The sequence below is a fragment of the Emys orbicularis genome, chromosome 2 (genome assembly GCF_028017835.1).
Source record: "Emys orbicularis isolate rEmyOrb1 chromosome 2, rEmyOrb1.hap1, whole genome shotgun sequence".
NCBI classification, from domain to species: domain Eukaryota; kingdom Metazoa; phylum Chordata; order Testudines; family Emydidae; genus Emys; species Emys orbicularis.
In genome coordinates, this window is record NC_088684.1 from 282,699,560 (window position 1) to 282,723,158 (window position 23,599).

Here is a 23,599-nt window from a genome sequence, read left to right on the forward strand (position 1 = left end):
GTTTTGAAGCTGCGATTGAGGACAGAGTACCAACCTCTATTCCGGATCCCCCTCTGTGTTTCAGGGACCGCCTGTCCCATTTTTACCGTGCTTGGTCAAATATAACATCGGACCGCTGGGTCCTGCGCACGGTGGAGGCGGGCTACACCCTTCAGTTCTCCTCGCTCCCTCCCTCCCACCCCCCATCCCCGTCCCTCTTCAGAAATGGGGGGTGGGAGGGACCCCTCTCACGAGCAACTCCTCATGCAGGAGGTGCAGACCCTCCTCACAGTAGGAGCGGTGGAAGAGGTTCCTCCGGACCTCAGGGGGAAAGGGTTCTATTCCAGATACTTCCTCATTCCCAAAGCAAAAGGGGGCCTCCGTCCTATTTTGGACCTACACAAACTAAACAAATACTTGCTCAAAACACATTTCCGTATGGTCTCCCTTGGTACTATTATCCCGTCCCTGGATCCGGGAGATTGGTACGCTGCCCTCGATATGAAAGATGCCTACTTTCACATCGCCATCCGCCCGGCCCACCGGAGGTTCCTGCGCTTCACTATCAACCGGCGCCATTTCCAATTTACGGTCTTGCCCTTCGGCCTGGCAACGGCCCCGCGCATATTCACAAAATGCATGTCCGTGGTGGCAGCTTTTCTTCGAAAAAGAAGGATGCGTGTCTACCCATACTTGGACGACTGGCTCCTTGCGGGCCGGTCGGAGGCCGAGGTTCGCTCCCATGTGACGTTGGCACTACAGGTGTTCCGCAAGCTCGGTCTACTGGTCAATGTACCCAAGTCATCGCTGGTCCCCACGCAGAGACTGGACTTCATAGGGGCGGTCCTGGACTCAGTGGCGGCACGGGCGAGTCTTCCCGTATCGCGGTTCTTGGCCATTCAGAAGGTCGTGAGCTCCATCCAGCAATTCCCCATGACCACGGCCAGATGTTGCTTGCAACTCTTGGGGCACATGGCGGCCTGCACTCATGTAGTCGGACACGCCCGCCTAAGACTCAGGCCATTGCAGTTGTGGCTGGCCCAAACATATCGCCCCAACAGAGACCCCTTAGACCTGGTCGTGACAATCCCGGATCGGGTGTCGAACTCCCTCCGTTGGTGGCTCGATCGGCAGCAAGTTTGCGCAGGGGTCCCCTTCGCCACCCCGCAACCCGTTCTGACGTTAGTAACAGACGCGTCGGACCTGGGTTGGGGGGCGCACCTGGGGGACTTGCGGACTCAGGGTTTATGGTCCAGGGAAGAAAAGTTGCTGCATATCAACCTGAAGGAGTTGAGGGCGGTTCGCCTCGCCTGCCAGACCTTTCACGCTACCATAGAAGGCCACAGCGTGTCAGTTCTGACGGACAACACTACCGCCATGTTTTACATAAACAAGCAGGGCGGGTCCCGGTCCTCTCCCCTCTGTCACGAGGCGCTCCTCCTCTGGGACTATTGCATAGCCCATTCAGTCCACCTACTACCGACATATCTCCCGGGGGCCCTAAACGGGTTAGCGGACCGCCTCAGCCGGTCCTATCACATGCACGAGTGGACGTTGAGACAGGACGTCCTGCATTTAATCTTCCGGAGGTGGGGGTTTCCCCAGATGGATCTCTTTGCCACCAAGGACAACAGCCAATGCCCTCAGTTTTGTTCATTCCAGAACCTCAGTCCGGGCTCATTGGCAGATGCCTTCGCAATTCCGTGGGGCGGGAGCCTGAGGTATGCCTTCCCCCCATTCCCGCTCATCCACAGGGTCCTCCTCAAAACCCGCAGGGACAAGGCGACAGTCATCCTCATCGCCCCGGCGTGGCCACGCCAACACTGGTTCACGACCCTGTTGGAACTGTTCGTGACCACTCCGATCGCCCTTCCTCTCCATCACGACCTCATCACGCAAGACCGAGGTCGCCTACTCCACCCGAACCTACCGTCGCTACACCTCACGGCATGGTTTCTCTCTGGCTAAACGATATGGAGCACAGGTGCTCCCATCAGGTCCAGCAGGTCCTCCTCGGTAGTAGGAAGCCCTCCACAAGAGCGACCTACCTCGCCAAATGGAAACGGTTCTCCCACTGGTGTGAGCCTCATCACATCCAGCCTCTGCAGGCCTCAGTCCCATTGATTCTGGACTACCTGCTGCACCTCAAGCATCAGGGGCTCGCCCCCGCCTCAATTAAGGTGCACCTGACTGCCATATCGGCGTTCCACCCTGGGGACTTGGGGGCTTCAGTGTTCTCTAACCCCACAGTAGCCCGATTCCTCAAGGAGATGGACTAGGTGTTTCCCTACTCGCGCCCGCCGGTCCCTGCGTGAAATCTCAACCTGGTCCTCACTAAGCTCATGGGGCCGCCCTTCGAACCCCTGGCCTCTTGCTCCCTCATGCACCTCTCATGGAAGGTAGCGTTTCTCGTGGCCATCACATCGGCTAGGAGGGTCTCGGAGTTGAGGGCCCTCACTTCGGAACCTCCCTATACAGCTTTTTATAAAGATAAGGTGCAGCTCAGACCGCACCCGAAATTCCTTCCGAAAGTGGTCACGCATTTTCATATGGGACAGGACGTTTGTTTACCGGTGTTCTTCCCTAAGCCACACTCGGACCCAAGCCATCGCAGCTTGCATACCCTCGATGTCCGTAGGGCATTGGCTTTTTATCTAGAACGGACCAGGCCATTCCGCAAGTCAACTCAACTGTTCGTTGCCATTGCGGAGCGAATGAGAGGCCAACCTATCTCGATGCAACGCTTGTCGGCATGGATTGTGCTTTGCATACGCACGTGCTATGAGCTTGCTAACGTACCAGCCCCGCAGATCAGGGCTCACTCTACTAAGGCCCAAGCGTCCTCGGCGGCGTTCTTGGCGCAGGTTCCACTCCAGGAAATCTGTAAAGCGGCCACCTGGTCGTCGGTGCATACGTTCACAGCCCACTACGCGATCCATCATCAGACCAGAGAGGACGCGGCGGTCGGTAGAGCTGTGCTTCAGTCGATTATTCCTTGACTCCTACCCTCCTCCAATGGTAAGCTTGTGAGTCACCTAATGTGTAATGGACGTGAACAATCACTCGAAGAAGAAAAAACGGTTACTTACCTTCTGTAACTGTTGTTCTTCGAGATGTGTTGTTCACGTCCATTACACTTCCCACCCTCCTTCCCCTTTGTCGGAGTCACCGGCAAGAAGGAACCGAGGGAGGGTCGGGCCGGCAGGGATATATATACGCTAGAGCGGGGCGCCGCTCTGGTGGGAGGGGAGACCCTGCAGGCCCGATGGGAGCCGCTGAGGGAAAAAGTTTCCGACGTTCGTGCACGCGGCGCGCGCACACCTAATGTGTAATGGACGTGGACAACACATCTCGAAGAACAACAGTTACAGAAGGTAAGTAACCGTTTTTTATATATTATAGACTTAGAGACTTTCTAAAAACGTTAAAATGTATTACTGGCACGCAAAACCGTAAATTAGAGTGAATAAATGAAGACTCGGCACACCGCTTCTGAAAGGTTGCCAACCCCGGAAGTAGAACATGATACTTCCTGTTTACTTTCACATATTTTCATATTCTAATGTACACTGTTATTTCACAATATCAGAATTATACCATTTCTAGTAACTGCCCGTACCAGCATGCATAGCCTCTGCATGCACTATTCTGGATTATTTTACAGGCCTCTTTACAAAAGGAATAGCTAAAATTAGACAATAGATAAAAAGTAAAGGAAATACATTCCACCATCAAAAAGTTTGAAGTTACCAGAGCAGATTTATTCATGTGAAGCAAATGGTTCTTGCAGCTAATGACAGTCTGTTTATATGGACAGCAGTAAATAATGAGGGTAGATTTTGATTGTATGTTGGTGTTTGCCATTTTAGGGGATTGCCACATAATGCACCTCAGAAAGTTAAGCAGGTTATAGTTAAGGGTTGGGACTTTCCACAGTTCTCAGCATTGCCCTAGCTCTGCTTCCAGTGAAGTCAGTGGGAGTTCTACTATTCACTAGCAGAGTTAAGCAACTCTCTGTACTCTTGAAAATCCAGCTCAAAAAAACTTTAGCCAGAATGACCATGAGGGAGCACCAAATTCCAAGCTGTCAGCCATCTTTGCAAAGTGAAAATCTATAGAGTAGATACGTGGTTGTAATATTGCTTCTGTGACTAAGACCTTTGGCACTGGCTGGACCTCAGTGGCTGACACGAGAATGGATTTTCTGATTTGTGCAAAGAAGGGATTTCTTCTGTGAACTGTAGTTTTTGTATTCAGTTTCATCATAAAAAGAACTGCATGTCTCTTTTTCAGCGATGTGCATATTGTAAGCACCTTGGAGCCACTATCAAATGCTGTGAAGAGAAATGTACCCAGATGTACCATTACCCCTGTGCTGCTGGAGCAGGCACCTTTCAGGATTTCAGTAACTTCTCCCTCCTTTGTCCAGACCATATTGACCAGGCTCCTGAAAGATGTAAGTAAGCTACATTCAAATAAGAAAGTGAACTGTATATGGTTATTATATCACAGGTTCACACTCTGGTCATATAGGACTCCACCGTGTAAGATGCTGAGCATCCTGGCCCAATCCAGCAAAGCATTTAAGTATGTGTTTGTATTTAAGCATGTGAATAACCCCCTTGAAGCCAATAAGACTATTGGGCCACGGTGGTCAGCACCCTGCATACTAAGTATGGGCTCTATCCTGCATCGGGGACATTATAACCATTTCTTAAAGTACTTCTGTAAATTAGAAAAAATATAAAGATAGGTATATTTTAAAAAGCCATTAACCACAAATTTGTTTTAAAAAATAAAAAGTGAGGTGTCACTAAAATAAATGTTAAATGGAAATGCAGACAGAAGTAGAATTGTTGCAGCCAGCCTGGGTTTAGAGTTGCTGTTCATATACTGAACTGACCAACACCAGTGTGGATATTTCTCAATAATAATAAACTGTGCAAATCCCTGCACTCTGTTTTGCTACAGCCCCAAGAACTCCCTGTCCATAGCCCATTTCAGACATTGCTACTTAAGGTTCTCACCTTAACTCATTTCAGACAGGCTACTGGAGTGCATGGATCACTTGTCTGCTCCAGTCTGGCAAATCCTGAATTCCTGTTTCCCTTCCACTGCTTCTCCTGCTTTTAAGGGAGGTTTAGCCCAACCTCCAAAGTGTAATTTGTTTACCAAATTATTCATACATTTGTAAAACATTCTTCTTCATCCACTATGATTCAGTCATGTGTTATAGCTGGAATGGGCAGAGGGGAAAGGGAGTGTGCAGGAATTCCTCCTCTGCCCTCCAGCCCACTTGGCTGCTCAGTCAGTAGTACAAGCTTGTCAATAGTACAAGTACAGATAAAAAGTGCTGCTGCTCAGATGTGTCCAGGAGATGTTTTCAAATGGCCTTTTCTTTCCACTGAGCTGCTTTCATGTCGATAAGTGACAGCACATCCCTTGCATCCTGATCCTGCTTATTTTTCTGCTTAAGGGCAGAGTTGAATTTGAGGGAAGGAAGGTTGGAGCGAGCAGAGTCCCATGTATATACACCCCCTTCCTATTCAGCTATTAAATAACAATTGAAAGAGGGAAGCAGGCAAAACATTACACAAAAGCAAGTCTAATTTAAATAAACAGATTACCCCCTGGAGAGGGGGGAGCTAAATCATCTTCAGGAGCAGTGGGCATGTGAAACAGTATCAGCTAGTAAGAGGTGTTGTGAACCTCTGTATATTTTCAGAAGTAACTACTTGACTATTATTATTCACTTGTGACTATCACCTTGAATTAGGCTAACTCACTGAAATCTTGGGGTGTGAATATGTATTTTGATGAGTTGATGAAATAATGAAAAAGCTGCTTTGCATTAGCTGGCATGGAAAATGGCTTTTTCACATACTGTCTGTTACAAGCTGACCCAATACGCTCTGAATGGTCACCAGTCTGTTGCATGTGGACCCAGTAGCTAGCTCCTACATGCTTCAAAGCCAACTGGGTATGGGTAGAGCCTAGTCACCGTTTCTAGCTTTGGGGCCATACGGCTCTTGTCTGACGCCCTTCCTTGGGACATAGGGTGCTGCCACCCTAGCCCCAAAATCAGTCTCTGTGTCCTCCCAAGCTCCCCCCACTCCCCACTTGCTTATACACACTTTTGCCCCAGAGCTACATCTAGGCTGTGAGCATACTGGGCTTCTAGTTTAACCCCTTCAGGGACAACATGGCAGGAAAGCAAGGTGCAGAAGGAAAGGTGCTTACCAAAGGAACTTCTTAACTGCAGTGACTTTACTCTTGAAGCACTCTAGAGTAACAGATCTTTGAAAACAACAGAAGTCCTGTGATGCACCTTCTGTGAGTCTGAGGTTTGTAGCATTCAAGCTGGGCTGAGTGCCTCTTGCTCTCTTGCTTCTGCAAGTCCTTACATGCGCCGATGGTCTGCCCCTTGCACAGAGCAGAATGCTGCTCTTGAATGGGGCCTCCATCTTTAAGATGTTCTAAAATTGAGAATTGGGCCTCAATCTTTAAAGTGTTCTTAAATTGAGAATCTACAGACCACCAGGGTTTATTTATATTTATTTATTTATTTTTATATATATATATATATATAAAATTTTTATATATATAAAAACATAAACATATTCATATCTCTCTCTATATATATAGATATCTATATCTATTAATTCCAGTGAAGGGGTTGGCCAGTAGTTGAGAGACAATAAAATCTGGTGTCCCCAGACTGCAGTCTTGAAGACTCTTAATGTTTAGTTCTTTAACTAGGGGTCAAACACCTTTCCCAGGAAGGGCAGCTGTCTGGAATGCAGTACAATAGATTGGCTTTGGGCATGTCCAAACCTGTGCAGTCACCACATCCAACTTTTCCACACATAGAACAAGATAAAATTCATAATTTGTCTCAGACATACTGCACTCTGTCACACTGTCCATCCAACTTTTATGTCTCGTTTCCTTCAAAAGACTCCTACTAGCCCAGCTCAAAACCGTGGCACTCTTGACCTTGTAATCTCCAACTTTCCTTCCACAGCTCCTAATCCTCTTTCATAGCTGCTTCCTCAAACTCAACGTTCTCTTTGTGATCTTACTATAAGCATCATATTTCCATTAAACTAATGATCACTCTTGGAAAGTTTATCCCTGTTTAATACATTGCTTTGTCAAATGTTTTGCCTATCTAATTAGACTTCCTCCCTAGAATCTTTTTCCCCCCTAAATTTCTACCTGTTGATACCTACACTAAAATTTTCCATTATCTGAAAAAATCTTGATTTTGAAGCAAACTGTTCTGGCCAAAATAAGACCTAACCTGAAACTTTGTCAAATTTTAAAGATCTGGCTAAATTCAGCTCTCTCTCACACAGTCACATAAGCACACAGAGTCTCTCATTTTTGCACTCTTCTTCACTTTGTTCTGGTCACGAGGTCAAGCTGAAGTGATGAAATACAGAAAGAAAAAAGGTGTTCTCGTATTTTTCCCTCACATTGAAGCAGAATCTCTAGCCAATGTGAGTTTTTCAGTGCTAACCAAACCTTTTGAGGTTCACATATTGCTAATCTTGATCCTCTTAATTAGAATTTCTCTTTAGAGTCATAAGGTGTTGCCACCATGCTGATAATTTGCAGACTCTAAGACCATTCAGTTGGTGCCTCAAAAAACAGTGATCTGGCCTCCAAGTCCACTGCATCATTTGGAAATTTCAAGTGACTGTACATATATGCCTTTTATTCTAAGTAAAATGTGGTTTTAGCAGCCATTGCTGAAGTTGTGGGAAATCCATGCACTGATTACAACCATCTCAATGCACAGCTCAGTCTTATCTCATCAGTCTTAACAATATCTAACTGTATCTGCATTTTCATCCATTTTCCCACACCCACGTTCTCTCTTGTCTCTTGTCTAGATAACTGCAATTTCTTTGCACTGTGTACAAACAGTAACCCTGCTTTTAATCAATGTTCAAGCTTGCCTACACTACCTTAGTATCTATTCACATTATTGGTGCATTTTCTCAAAGACCAAAATTAAAAATCTACCCACTAGTTTTTGGCTACTCTCTCAGCCTCACTCCATCCATTCTCTCTGAAGTAGTCACTTCCTATATTGGTCAGCTAGAATCCTCTTTTGTCTGCCTTTCTCTTAGCTATATTGCTTACGCCCTATCTGATGCAATCCCTTCGCCAGCCCTGAATTACAGTCTCATTGGTTTCAAATACTACCAAAAAAAAGTGTATCTTCTCTCTTGCATTTGTTGCCCACCTTCAGCCTTCCCTTCTCTCATATCTAGTTTGTTTTTCTAGTCATGTAGTATCTTCTTTATATTATATTTTTTGAAAAATTCTGCATTTTTAACTGTGAAACATTTTGTCAAGATGGTATAATAGCTGCTATACAAAAATAAATTGAGTTGGTAAATTGAATATTTATCTGTTATATTTAGATTGACTTATGGAAAGTAAAAAATAGGGGTTTTCTGTTTCCCCACATTCAATATGATCAAATTAAATGTTACCATGTGCATTGAATGAGTATTCAAATTTTGAACAGTGTCAACTATTACACGTGGAAATCAGCTGTTCCATAATGTGGAGTCAAACAGACCTAATAACGAAGCAATGGAACCTGTGTACATGTTTTAATTTGTAATCTAAACAAAATGGGAAGGGGAACAGCTGCTATATGTATGTGAATAAATAGATAAAATATGTTTAGAACATTATTGTTATTGCAAAGTCAAGGACTCAGGTTAGGAAATGCCTGAATTAAGGTTGCTCATGCAAGGTTCCTCTCACCCTCCATCTCTTCCCCCTGGATGGTTCCTCATACTCTGAATTCAAATCAGGTAGTTTCCTCCTCTTTGCTGCTTGTGCCCAACAGAGGAAGCACTGAGGGCACAAGAGAGACGGTCTCCCTGCGCTCAGTTTTGGCACTTAGCACCACAGTGTCCCCAGCCGCTGGGAGGGGCAATTGCTCATCCCCTGCATCCCTGGGATGGAGTATGTTAATGCACTCTGTGAGATGCTGCGTGTTTAGTTTGGTCAGCATGTCGGAGCTGTGAGGGGATGGCGCATGCTCAGTGCGGATAGAATCTTCAGAGAATTTAGCTGCCAAACTCCAGTGCACTTCTGCTGAGCATATACAAATTTGGGTGAATTATCACAGGGATGGCAAAAGGTGTACATTCCTGATACCACAGCAACCACCCCCTGCTAAATTTCAAGTCTCTGCTTCAAAATATGGAGGTGCTAGTGATTTTCAATGAAAAGGTTGTATGATATTTTTTTAACATGGGTCAAAACATTTTCACCTAACCTCATTCTCAGAAGCATCTGAATCTCCTAAAGCTGAAATTTTCCATAAATTTAAACCTGAGGTAAACATCTGGCATAGAAAATTTCAGCCCAAATGTTTTAAGTTTGGAAAAGTTATAAGCAACTGAAAAAACAGGGTCTTACAATGAAAAATGTCAGGCAAACATCATTATTTGTGCCATTTATAATTATATATCTATATATACTTAAAACATGTCTCTTTTAATGACATAGGCAAGGAAATTATTTCAAAATTATCCTTTGTAAAATTAGTAAAATGGAAACAAAAACATCATTATATAACTACAGTTTTTGTGATAACTAATATTTGGTAGGGCCAATTTACTTAAGGAATACATTAATATAGATTTATTATGTCTGTAATTACACCCACAATTGGCATATGTCTTGGTGAGATATGACTTTGTGTGTGTGTGTGTGTGTGTGTGTGTGTGTGTGTGTGTGTGTATATATATATATATATATATATTGTGTATAACTGTTATATAGACTTGCAACAAATGAAGTTAGTATTTCTTGTTTTCTCAGTGAAGGTGATAAAAGTTCATTGTTAGACTTCAGTGGGACTTACACATGTGCAAATGTGTAAGGGCCATTCCTGAGCATGGACGCTCCTGAATCAGAGCCTTAGTAAGGAAGTCTGTAGCAATGCATTTTATTCAATAGTATTTTAAATTAATAATTGTAAACAACTAACAGGGGCTATATCAGGACAATTAGCCACAAAATTGTGAAGCTGTACTAACCAAATGTAAGCTACTGTCTAAGACTAAATGACTAAAAAAGCATGTAAAAGAAATGTACTTGTGGCAGCTAAAAATATTGTGCAGCTTTCATAAAATAGCAAAAGGTAGGACAAAATGTAACACTAAAACCACTGAGAATCTGATCATGCAATCTGTACTGACAGGAATAGGTCTTAAGTCTCAGGTGGAGAGGAGAGTAAATCTGTTTATTTTAGTAAGATTTCATTTTTAAATATTTGAAATGTATGTAATTTTGGTGTGAAAAGAGTAGCTGCAGATCTCAAAAATAAAACAAAAACCCAGAGCATATATTCATCAGAAAAACTAAATAAATTTGAATGGATTAAAAACTTGAAAATATTACATAGTTTTCTCTATTTTATTGAATTGTATATCATTCTTAAAAAAGAACGTGATTAATATTTTGAAACTATTTACCTCTTAATTTCTAAATGTATGGAAAAGTTTGGCTTGAGAAAGAAAATCAGGGAAACTTTATTTTTTCACTGAATAATTGGAAAACTTTTAAATTATAGCAAAGGAAGAAGCAAATTGTGCAGTGTGTGACAGCCCTGGAGACCTCTTAGATCAACTTTTTTGTACTACCTGTGGGCAGCATTACCATGGGATGTGCCTGGATATACAAGTTACACCTTTAAAACGAGCAGGTTGGCAGTGTCCTGACTGCAAAGTGTGCCAGAACTGCAAGTAAGTGAGAATGGGGAATGGTTTTACATACGCTGAGATTTTAGGAACAAAATGTTACTAATAAAACTGTTTATCTTAAACTGTTTGTTCAAAAAAATAAAGATTGCATACCAAAATACATCTACTTAGCACATAGTGCTAACTTAAATAACTGATCAAATCCCAAAGCTTCTGAATCTTCCTCAAAAAAGAGCTGAGATGGAACTCCTATATATTAGGTACCTTACCACTGGCTGGAAGTGTTCTTTGTGCAAGACTGATCCTTCTACTTCAGAATACTTTGTAGAGGGAGTGAACTGATGAGTCACTGCTAAAACAGATTTGAGGCTTACCTAAGTAACTTGAAGGTGATGACAAGTCAAGAGCAATCACTGATAAGACAGGCATTTGAAACGATTAAATAAATTTTACAAGGGTTCACTCAGGACTTGGAATATACCTGTACAGTTATTCTCATAAGACCTATTTAATACGTGTTGTATATATATATTTTTTAAAGTGCCCACTGAGAAAGAAAAAGAATATTGTTCAGGTTTATGGACGTCATCAAGGACAATCTGAGAGTGAAGAACCACTTAATTGCTGCCTGACATGCCTGATACCTAGGGCAAAATGCACCTCCTTTAGTGCTGCACCATTTACCAAGAACACCAAGTTCAAAGAAAGTTATGTTCCCTCACCACACACAGACTACAGTAGATATCAGCAGTCAAAGATTAGTATCGGAGCACATTCTAAAAAGTACACCCACAAGAAGATTTTCATTGTGTTATGGGAAAGACTTGTTAAATAATCCTCTCCACAATGGCAAATGGAATACATAGTAAAATGTGATTTATATACACAGTATATTGTTTTGTTGAGGACAGGGTGGCAGAATTATGCAGGTGTCATAGGACAGTGTCTTATCCATTTTGCTATTCAGAGCAGCATTTATTCCTTCCTCTCAAAATATGTCTCTCAGCTAATGAAGTAGCATCTAATACGCAGTATGACATTTTGCTGATGAGTTCTGAGTGTGAGCCTGGAGTTTAACTATGCTTCTTCATCAAAACCAAACCTTGGTGGTACACTCAGTTGCTACATTTATTTATTAGAACTTAAAAATACACAAAATATATTTGATATTTAAAAATACTGGACAGATCCTCAGCTTGTTCCTTTTTCAATGGGCAATTTTTGTTTTTAAAAATGGCCACACACACACACACACACTCTCTCTCTCTCTCTCTGTCACTGAAGGCAGTGGAGCTATGACGATTACACCAACGGAAGATCTGCCCTACTGTGTAATCTGTAAGATAATTGGATTTGGAAGCGTCTCCCTTAACAATTATTTTTACTCATTTGCATGCATATAGGTTTATCATCATAGGCTTATTTGCAGGCTGAGTTGTGGGTAACTATTTCTTTTTTGAAAAAATATCACTGAATCATTCGTTTTGAGAAGAAGGAAAAATTACATAGGCTTTCCAGACACACACAAGGCGGAATGTTTCAAATTTTGAACTGATTCACCTGGATGGAATTCTATCTAAAGATGCTAATTCTAGCCAGATGTTCCTTGAACTTTCAAACATGGGTGTCAAAAGCTAGGTCTTAAATCCATGTATAGACGACACCTAAATAAAAATGGCTGATTTCCAGAAGTCATGGGAGTTGCAAGTGTTTAGCAGTTTTGAAAACAAGACAACTTTTAGTTTCTTTAATATGGATTTAAGAGCCTGTCTTTAGGCACCTATGTTTGAAAATTGTGTCCATATGTTGCTATTGTGATGTAAAGGGAGTTCTGTGCTCAATTATCCTGGCTTTGTTCTTAGAATACTTTCTAAAGAGTGTTTTTTCAGTATGGCCTGTTTTTTAAATGGCTTTAAGTGTCGCCATTGACATATTTCTTAGGCATTCTGGGGAAGACAACAAGATGCTGGTGTGTGATACATGTGACAAAGGGTACCATACTTTTTGTCTGCAACCAGTTATGGACGCTGTACCAACAAATGGCTGGAAATGCAAAGTAAGTTGAATATGTTTTTTAAAATATTCATTGCCTATGTGGGGCCAAACTTTGATATTGTTACTCATGCTGAGTATTACCTTACTTCATATTTATTGCTATTGAAACCAGAGTGATTGTTTGTGGAGTAAAGTTGTTGTTTGAAGTGAGTAAAAGTATCCGAATTCAGCCTCTGGCTAATGAAAATAGTATTTTGTTGTTGTTTTTTTAAATCAATATAGATGTGCATATGGGTGTAACATAAAGACAACAGTCTAGCTTTCTTAATCCCAGAGAATTTCATACATGTGATAGTGAATAGTGTAAATTATTTTTTAGATGTTTTCTACTGAACATAAATATGGAGGCTAGCTAAAAATATGCTGTTTGTTTTGCTCGAAGCTCCATTTCACAGAGACTTCTCACATCTTTTTTTATTTAATTCTTTACCCTAGTATTGCATGATTTATTATTTTTATTCATCTTTTGAGTTGAGAATTCGTTGCCTCCGAGCCAGATGCCTTTACTACTGGAAAGGATCCCTGCCAGCCAGTCAGCTTGCTGGATGCCAAAAGCTTATTAATTAAAAAAAAAAAAACAAGTACATAAAATGGCAGCCAGACAAGAACCAGCATACTCATAAAAATATATTTTACCTTTAAAAATAAACTTCTGTAGATAAGATGTCCCCAATTTATGTAAAACCTGCATGAGAAATCATTATTCTAATCATATTTAGTTTTTTATATAGCACTTTTTGTTTGTGCAGCATTTTGAACACAAGTTTAATGGTCATAATATACATGTAGGACAAATACTGTAGGCACTGTATGTACAGTAAAATCTGTGTTATCCAGCACTTTATCAGCCGGAAAGCTCTAGAAACCAGCATTTCTGATCTTCATTGAAAGTCCAGTTTATAGTCCGGTTGGTGCGGGGCCAGCAGGCTCCCTACCTGGCTCCACACTGCTCCCCGGAAGCGGCGACATGTCCCTGCTGCTCCTGGGCGCAGGAACGGCCACGAGGGGGTTGGAGTGTGGGAGGGGCTGCTGGGTGTGGGCTCTAGGAGGGAGTTTGGATGCGGGAGGGGGCTCAGGACAGAGGGGATTGGGGCACAGGAGGGGTTTCGGGGTACCAGATCCGGGCGGTGCTCACCTTGGGCAGCTCCCTGCAGGCGGCGACATGTCCCTGCTGCTCCTAGGTGGAGGCGCAGCTAGGTGGCTCTGCACGCTGCCTGTGCCTGTAGGTGCTGCCCCCGCAGCTCCCATTGGCCATGGTTCCCAGCCAATGGGAGCTGCAGAGCCAGCGGGCGGGGCGAGGCGTAGGCAGTGCGCAGAGTCATCTAGCTGTGCCTCTGCCTCGGAGCAGCAGGGACATGTCGCTGCTTGCAGGGAGCTGCCCAAGATGAGCACTTCCCCATTTGACTCCTGCCCCTGGAATAATCTTAAACAGTGCCATGAGTGGCTCCATCTTGAGCATCCTCCTGCAGCAGGCGATGGCACAGCCATTGTGCCTGCCTCACTTTTCTTCCTTCTGAGTCCCCAGTATCTCTACGCCAGGCTCTCCTGCCTCAGTAATATCACTCCTTGGGACTGGTTTAGTAAATAAACATTATGCAAATAATTCCCAACACATAGTCCATTTATCATATCCAGTGCCTATAGTCCTTAAAATCCCAGGACTGGCAGTCCCTTGACACCCCAAGTACCACACCTCCGGTGTTTTCTGTCACACCTAGGCACCTTGTCAGTCCGCTTCTTGCCCTCTCCCAGCTGGCATGTAGCCCGGCTCTTCCCAGTAGGAGCCCCCACAGCCGCTTTGCTGGGAGATCATTCTCACCAGGAGAGCACTCCTCTGCCCCTCTAACTATTCTTCTGGGTCCAGCTCTCCAACTTGGACACATTAGCGAATAAGCCCCTCCACTACTCCTGTGCCTTCAGCCCTCTCCAGCCCTTGGCTTTCACTCTCCGGTTTAGGCAACTCACTCAGCTGCTCTCTGGCCTTTAGTGCTCCCCAACTCTCCGGCCCTGGCATTCTGGCTTGGGATTGTTGTCCAACAAACCCTCTTGTTGCTCTCCTGCCTTCAGCATTCCCTAGGAACCTCCTACAACTTCCTTCAGGGACCTCTTCTGGTCTCTGGAAGGTCTCATCTGCCCCTTTTTGTTACTGACTCAGGCTGCTCTGACTCACTGAGTGTCTCTCTCTGATTCTCCCTGATCCTTTATAGCCTCTGGTATTGCCCTGCCAAACTGGGAGCACCTGTTCTGGCACAGCTGCTTCATTTACAGGGGCCAGCCACCCAAGACAAAAGGTGTGTGCGCATTGGTGCATGTGGTGTTCCAGAACATCAAGGGTGCCCTTCTCAGAAAAAGTTAATAATAAAGGTTCAAGCTATATTAACATCTGCGTGGAGGTTCTCTTCAAACAAAGTTGTTTAAGTTTAGTAAGGTAATGGCATGTTTCTTCCCAGCTTCACTGCAGTCTGCCTCCTCAAACACAAATCCTGGACCTTACAAAAAGTCCTTCAGAGTACCTCTAGAAGAGAAAGGAAGGCTAGCTAGCATGGAGGCAACTGATCCTAATGCATCCCCCCCCATACACTTCATGTGGGTAGGGGAAGATCTGCATGCTGAGGGATGCCTCTGGGCACCAACCCCCAGAGATTGTGTCCCTGTCTTTATAACATTCCCTTTGTATCTCTCAAGTTAATATACATAGTTTTTTAAGGTGAGATGGGACCATAATGATCATCTAGTCTGACCACCTGCATAGAACACAGGCCAGAAATCCCAACCTAGTGATCTCTGGAGGACTTCTGCCATCAGGTTGTGGTGTGGCACCATAGCTGCTCCGTGGAGACTGCTTCAGTTCAGTGGCTGAATCAGCCCATATAGGCACTTAAGCAGCCCCCTATGTAGGAGATGGGAAGGGAGATGATCCATACAGAGATCCATATGGATTCCCTGCACCTGGTCATGTCTTCCTCCATACATTGCTCTTGAAGGGGCTTGTGCAACATTCCAGTCTGTGCCATGAAGTATGTGCTTCCTGCCCTGTATGCCTCCCTTTGTCCTGACATTCCTTGTTCAATAAAATAACACCAATTCAACTACACAGGGCCCTCTTTCACCATGGAGGAAGAGACTGGACTTACCCCATTGTTGTCATCATAAATGGCAATAATTTGGTAATACATTTTCTGGCATCGTATGCTACACAGAAAATGAGCAGTAATTGAATAGTTATGCGTGCTGTTAAAAGGTGATAACCATTAGTTCTGAAGTTATAAATGTAAAAGCTGTAATATGGACTAAAGATAGTATATGATTTTATTTGGTGACCTTTGTGAAATGAGTTAAGTCCTAATTTAGTTCTCATTATATAGCTGTCAGAATCACAAAAGCACCACCACAGTTTGTACTAATTGATCCTCTTGTTAGTAGTCTCAACAAGAAGCTGACATTTGAATGGTATTAGAGACTGAAGTATCCACTCACCAGAGAGGTTGTGTCCCTTTCAAATGAGAGTGCAGTGCAAGGAAATTTTTCCTGCTATTGCCAGGCTTTACATGTTCTGTTGATAAGACTTCCAGAGTCAGAGCAGTTAATCTTGTACCATTTACTAGCATTTGCCCCCCCCCCCCAAAAAAAAAAGATTTTAAAAATGCTCCTTTAATCAGAGTAGAAAGTGTCAATTAATGATAGTTTGGTCCTGTGGTGTAGCATCATAATTAACAAACTAAATCAGTTTTTTATGGTCCCCAGAACTGCAGAGTGTGTGCTGAGTGTGGCACACGAACCAGTTGTCAGTGGCACCACAACTGTCTAGTGTGTGATAGTTGTTACCAACAGCAAGACAACCTACCTTGTCCTTTTTGTGAAAAATCATGCCACCCAGACTTGCAGAAAGACTTGTTGCACTGTCATATGTGCAAAAGGTAAGAAGCTGAATTTACTACAACTCCTTAAGTGATTTTAATGTGTTTGGCGGCCTATCGGAAATTATGCATCCATCTCACTTCACTTAATTGGCAAGGGTCATCATAAAATATTACCACAGTTGTCAATAAATAGGACCCTTTGTTTGTAATTTCATCAAATGAGTAAATGGGCATGGTCAGTAAACTGTCCTCTCTTCTCCTAGAGACTGGGGCATAACAAAGACACTTGCCCTGCTGTAAATTATGTTGCATTTGTTCTGTGGGTAAACTAAAGACTAGAGCTGACCTGGGCTGTCAATGTGATAACATTTATGAGCAAAAAGAACAGGAGTACTTGTGGCACCTTAGAGACTAACACATTTATTTGAGCATAAGCTTTCATGGGCTACAGCCCACTTTATCGGATGCATAGAATGGAACATACAGTAAGAAGATAGATATATACATACAGAGAACATGAAAAGGTGGAAGTTGCCATACCAACTCTAAGAGGCTAATTAATTAAGATGAGCTATTAAGGTGCCACAAGTACTCCTGTTCTTTTTGCGGATACAGACTAACACGACTGCTACTCTGAAACCTGTCATTTATGACCACTAGCTTTAAATTCTTTCTGGTATCTTCATGAAATGAAAATTTATAATAGAAACAGAATTCTTTGTATTTGTCTTCTTTTGCAAAGTCTATAGAATAGGCATTCTGTATCCAATTATACCCATGCTGTTAACTCAGTAATGGGGGGGGGGGAGGTAAAAGAGAGGGGAAATCTTAAATCAATGTGCATTTAGGACACTATCATGGTTACATGGTCGGCTTTAAGCAAAGTTTAGACTGCTATTTAAATTTGTTCTCTGCCTGATGTATTGAAAGCTTTTTTTATTTCTTCCCTCCCCCAAAGCAGTAGTATTTCTAAGTTGAAAAAGAATCACATTCTCTAGGCCTTACTGTCTAAATAAGTCAAAGTGCAAAGTAGATTTTGTCATCATTTATAATTGCACCCTTTAGGCATTGGTTTACACTTTTTTGGTGTGTGTGTGCGTGTGTGTGCGTGTGCATTTGTGTGCTTGTGCGTGTTCTGAGACTTGGAATGAATAGAGAGAGAGACAGAGAGATTGATTCTTAGTAAGACATTTTATAATTTAATGTGAATTAATTATAATTAATGTAACTTTAATAATCTATCCAGGTGGATTCATATAGAATGTGACAAACCTCCAGGTAATGAATTGGATTCTCAGTTAAAAGATTACATCTGTACTCTTTGTAAACAACTAGAAGGAGAAGTGGATCAGACACAGCCATGTGATCTAATGCAGACTTCTGGACTGATTCCTGAATCCTGCAGTGTGACAGGTAAAATTTTCTCTTAATGTGTGAGAGTAGCAAACAGTTAGTTATGGTTAAGCTGTATTTAATTAAATCATTAAACAACATTCAATTAAATGTATTTTGTCATTATAAGAGTCCAATTCAAAACAAAATATTTACACAGGAGACAGTCCCTGCCTCAAAGATCTTATAGTCTAATTAGACAAGACAGACCAAAGATGAGAGGGGAAACAGAAAGATGTGAAGTGCTTTGTCCAAGCTTTTACAGTAGGTCATCAACAGAGCTGGGAGTAGAACCCAAGTCATGGTCTGGTGCTCTGTCCACTAGACCTGCTACCTTGCTAAATTGTAATGGGGATGTGTGTGAGTTGAATACTCTTGGGTATTTCACACCACATTGTCACATGGATTGCACTTCTTCTCATGCATGTTTTGTCTCATGGGAGAAATATGATTGGTGTTTAAGCTTGGAGGCAGAGGCTAGACATTTTACAAAAAACACCACCATCATTAGGAGAGGGCACTAGTGAAGTCTTGCTCTGCTTTGACAGCATCAGTCAATTTGGCACTTTGTGAATTCTTGCCATCCATGTATTATGAGCTTCTTTTAGAAGAAATAGGGAAACCAGCTGCAAGGTATTTATATCCCACGTTTCATTGGTGATGGGGAAAACGTTGAATTACCAGAAAAGTCAAGTATAATTCTCCTATGTGCGCAGGCTAATTCTTTGCGTAAACAAGCATCTTTGGTGCTGGCTCCGGTCATGTGTATACACCCTTGATGAGTAGCAAGGGATAATGGAAAAATTGATCTTGGAGAGGGACAGTGACAGTGACAGTAGGTAAATATAAATAAATGAATGGCAGAGGTTAGGAATGAACATGTACAACAGGTTAGCAAAAGATAACTTCTATCTTGAAAGGCTACTCATGGTTATTGAACTTTCAAATAGTGTGTTTAGGTCATTTAGGGAGAAGTCTGAGCTAACACACAAAACTAATCCTAAAAACCTTCCAACCTTAAAGTGAAAACACTGCTGAATAAATGGAAGCTTTTATTTGAATGCTTAAAATTGAAAATACTACTTTTGTTATGTTTTTTAGCCAGATGAAACACCGAGGAATGTATTCTTTTCCTCCAAGGAAGAGTTAGGGTGTCATCTCAACTACTAGTGAAAATCTGAAGCTGTTATAGGAGGGTAGTCATGTAGCATCTTACACCCAAGAGATCACTTTTGTACATTAAACCCAGATTTGGAGCCAATCTAAATGATCATTTCCTCAAATTGAAATTAAAATATCACTTTAATGTTGGCATAGTCTCTGAGAGGGATATTTAGGTGCTAAAAGTAGCATCACCTAATCGTTTCTGGCTTTTTGAACTTTAAAGAGGCTTTCCTGAACAAAAAGCAATAGTCATTGTGCTTTTTTGCACAAATGCTGTTTGAGGATCAGTTCTTTAGGAACTGGAGGTATTAGTATATACTTTACATTTTCCCTGTCCCCTACTTTGCATACTGCATTTTAATGAATTTTATTAGGTATAAAGGCTTTTAGGGAAAAAGAAAGTAGGCTTCTGGTAGGCATGCACCATAATGAGGACTTCAGCCCAACAGGTAGCCCCGCTCATTGAGTTAATATGCTTTCTCCATGCAACTTCCTCCAGCTGAAATGGGATCCTTGCATATGAAAGAAGGCCTATGCCTCAAGTGGAAAATTTAGCCTCCACTTGAACGTTCTGAACATTGATAGACGATAGAGCCTCTTCACTATGTCATACGTCTACGGTGTTCTTGTATTATTTATTTTTATAAATATTTTCAGCCATGATTCTGCAAGTTATTTATAGGATTTGGGACCTTAGGGCCTGATTCTCATTTACGCCAAAGCTCTTTTATATGGTTCTGACAGTGTAAAGGGATTTTAAAGTGAGTGTAAATTATGTTTACAAAATTACACTTACACTCACTTTAAAATCCCTTTTCACTGTCAGAATGGTGTAAAGCAGCTGTAGCACTAATGAGAATTAGGCCCTTGGGGCTTGTCTGTACTTGAAAGTTAACTGGGATTAAGGTAGGCTGTGAATTTAAAGTGCAATATAGATTCCTGAATACTTCCATGTGTGGACACTCTTATTCTGGAATAAGAGTGCCTTGTACCTGTTAAAATTAATCCATTTAGGCCTGGTCTTCACTTCAAATTTAAACTGTTACAGGTATGTCAGCCATGGGTGTGAAAAACCACACCCCCATCAACATAGCTATGCTGACAAAAAACACAGTGTAGACACAACTATGCCAACAGAAGAGGGCTTCTGTCAACGTAGCTAACATTCAGGGAGGTGATGTTCCTACATCGGCAGAAAAACTCATTTTATTGGTGACTGCTGTGTCTACATTCGGGGACTATGCTGGTATAGCTATGCTGGCATGGGCTCTGTAATGTAGATGTAGCATTAGGGTGGATTAAGTTAAATAGGGCCAAGGCACTCTTATTCCAGAATAAGTGTCCATACATGGAGTTATTCCATACATGGAGATATCGCTATTCCCAAATAACTCCATGTTTAGACAAGCTCTTTAGGAAATGCTGTATATTCTACCTAACCTTCTAGTTGTCCTGATTTGCCTTATCTCAAATCACATAGTTAAATACCACGTTGTTAAACCAAAAGGTCAAGCAATGACAGCAACCACTGATGCCAAAGTAATACAATAAACACTATGTCAAAATTGATAAATGCTTTGCTTTTCCTTAAGCTTGTACAAATGAAATGGAAATTGGAGGTGATGCAGAAGAAGTGGCATTTCAGGAAAAAAGAGTTACTGACGATGGTCCTGGTCAAGAATCAACAGTTGGATGTGTCACAGATGGTAAGAATGAGAGGTTCACAGCCAGACAAAATAGATTACTAAGTGCTCATGAAGTTACATAAACACTAACAGGAAGATTCCCTGCCTTTTGCAGAGTCAAATGAATTGTATTGATTCCATCACCAGAACTCTTCAGTGACTGTGTTAACTATGTTTTGTTGTTTGAACGATTATTTTCCTTAAGACAAGGATAAAGTTATAGACTCTGTCTGCAGAACTTTTATATGGGGGGGAAAATGTTAAATATTTACTGGGAGTAGATATTCCCTGAAATAGAAGCTAACCAAGTTGGTATGTTTGTATATTTGTGGAGTATAGAGAAAAAAAAATATTATTTGTTGCCACATAATTTCAATCGCAAAACTTTCTGTATGAGTCTGCAAAGGATTGGGGCCTGTCTTATAGCCCCCTCTTCCAGCTGGACCCAGCGTTGTTCTTGCTGAGTCCATGCCCTTCTCTGGGGAATTCTGCCTGGAACCTTCTCACAGAGTCCGAGGAAGGTAATTTCCAGCAGGTCAGCTGTTGTTGTTTCTTTTCTTTCACGACGCCTCAACAAAATAAGATCAACCCTTCCCTAAGTCTGTCCCTCATTCCTTTTGGGTTGAAGTTCTTCAACCCAAAAGTTCCTGGCTCTTGCCTCAGAGCCTTTGTGATAATAGGACTTCCCACAGTCTCCCTTCTGTCCGTTTTGTTTCTGGGAGCAGTTCCTCACAGAAGTAGCTCCAGCCTCTGGCAGATATCGTAGCTTTCCCTTTCTATTTCCTGGTCCTCCTTTTATGAAGAACAGCCTGTTAAGTTACACAGGTCTTGTCCCAGGTGCACCAGGTGGGCCTGATTAGCCAGCTGCTGGCCTCCGACCCCAGAGGAATGGTATCCCTTTTGCTTTCACAGAGTCTCATGTGTTAGCAATAGCACACAACAGGATGAGTGGCTAAATTTTCTCTTGTGTGTTTTGAGCCACATATCCAAGGGGTGAGTGCTTCCAGTATGCCTGCTACATGGATTTAATCATACAACCACATGTGACCTCCTGTGATAATTTCATCTTTTTTCCAAATGCAAGTGGATTTTTAAAATAGATGTTCTACCCTTATAAAAAGAAGCTCATGGCAAAAATACAAGCAATTTTTTTTCCTGCTTTAAATTCAGTTCACTTGATTTTCCTTATTGTAATCACCTTTCCATTTTGTCTGACTCTGGATGGACCACCTTTCAAAAATTGCCATTAACACTGCTTACTGGAACCTACCCACTCTGTTGAGCTTTGAGAAGTAACATACATATTTATTTATTTGGCTTCGGGATCTGGGGGACGAAGGGTGCTGTTGATTAACATGAGACACTTCTTCCTGTTGGCTGAATGTGCAACTCCTTCAGAATTTCCTGCCCTTGCCAGCTAGAAGATTGAGAACTTGAATATCCCATATGGAAACAAAGAACACTAGCAAATGAGCCGCCAAGTCCAAAGTCCTATAGCTTTGTAAACTTTTTTCCTGAGTTCAAGAGGGAACTCATCTTTTATCTGACATCTGTTTACTGCATGGAAGAGTGAACCACAAAAGACCTTATCATGTTTGTTTTCAAAACAGGGCAGCAGGGGAAATTCTTATGAAAACATTTTGTATTTTGAATACAATATGTAGTTTCTCCAGAATACGATGTTTTCCACATATTTGCTACTCTTTGAATACTGGCATATGTTGCTGCACACAACTGGAGAACTGACAAAAAATTGGGTTTTGAGAAAGGTGGGTGAAAATGCATAAATGTACTATGAATTCTTATTTTCCATTATTTGCCCTGCTCTACTGTTATGTGAACTCAACCGTTTTTTGGTATCATCTTTACTGGAGTCTAAAAACAATCTTACCATAGTGAAGAAGGACTCCAGATCCCCATTAGAAGATTCATCCTCTGCGTCTCTTTCTCCCAAAAGAGGTCAGAAACATTAGTCAACCTGGCAAAGAAGCTTCGGGTGATTGTCTCAGATTGTCTCAGAATGATTGGTCAGTACATCCCATCCCAACAATCTAATTGGCTGGATAACATTTTTCAAAATACATTTTGTCTTTGTGATCTTAACTACATTTCAAGTATCAGGAACCTTTGATCCTACTCCTATTCTTGTTACCATTGATAGCCTAAATAGATCGATTGTTGGCAAAGATGTCAGTGCCATCAATTTTGAGTGTAACAGCACCAGCATCTTTCTTAGAATAACAGACTAGGTGAGTTGTCTTTGTGCAATACATGATGAGTAGAGAAGACATATTTGATTACATGATGATACATGCAAAGACCTGAATTAAATTACTTAAAAAAAATTCTGTACAAAAGTGGGGAAATCAGGGAAGTCATTGGATAAGATTACTGAACAGTCAAATCTTTCAGAAGTAAAAGACAAAAATAGTATACTTTTCTAGGAGAGTTAAATAATATACTTTTCTAGGAGACTTTTAAAAATTCACCAAGAAAAAGAGTAAAACCAGAGTAATCGTAGCCTAGCATTTGGAGTGTCCCTGTATGATGTCTGAGTTATTTAGTACATGCAGTACTTTGTCCCCCATGTTAATACTAATATCAGAGTGTGGAATATAGGGTGGCATAGATGATCTGGATAAGTCTTCTCTAATGATAGATTCAAAGGAGCTGAGAGACTATTGGTTGGCTTTTAAATCAGCAGGACCCGAAGAGTTGTATCCAA

General features: G+C 42.0%; 1 protein-coding gene across 1 annotated transcript in view; it reads left to right on the forward strand.

Annotated features, from left to right (window-relative positions):
- KMT2C (lysine methyltransferase 2C) overlaps window positions 1–23,599 on the forward strand; it is a 323,379-nt gene that overhangs the window by 175,656 nt on the left and 124,124 nt on the right. Inside the window, exons 7-12 of the mRNA XM_065399612.1 lie at window positions 4,273–4,435; window positions 10,589–10,760; window positions 12,660–12,774; window positions 16,518–16,690; window positions 17,880–18,046; window positions 20,782–20,895. Of these exons, the coding sequence (XP_065255684.1) occupies window positions 4,273–4,435; window positions 10,589–10,760; window positions 12,660–12,774; window positions 16,518–16,690; window positions 17,880–18,046; window positions 20,782–20,895 (904 nt within the window). The remainder of the gene's footprint in view (window positions 1–4,272; window positions 4,436–10,588; window positions 10,761–12,659; window positions 12,775–16,517; window positions 16,691–17,879; window positions 18,047–20,781; window positions 20,896–23,599) is intronic.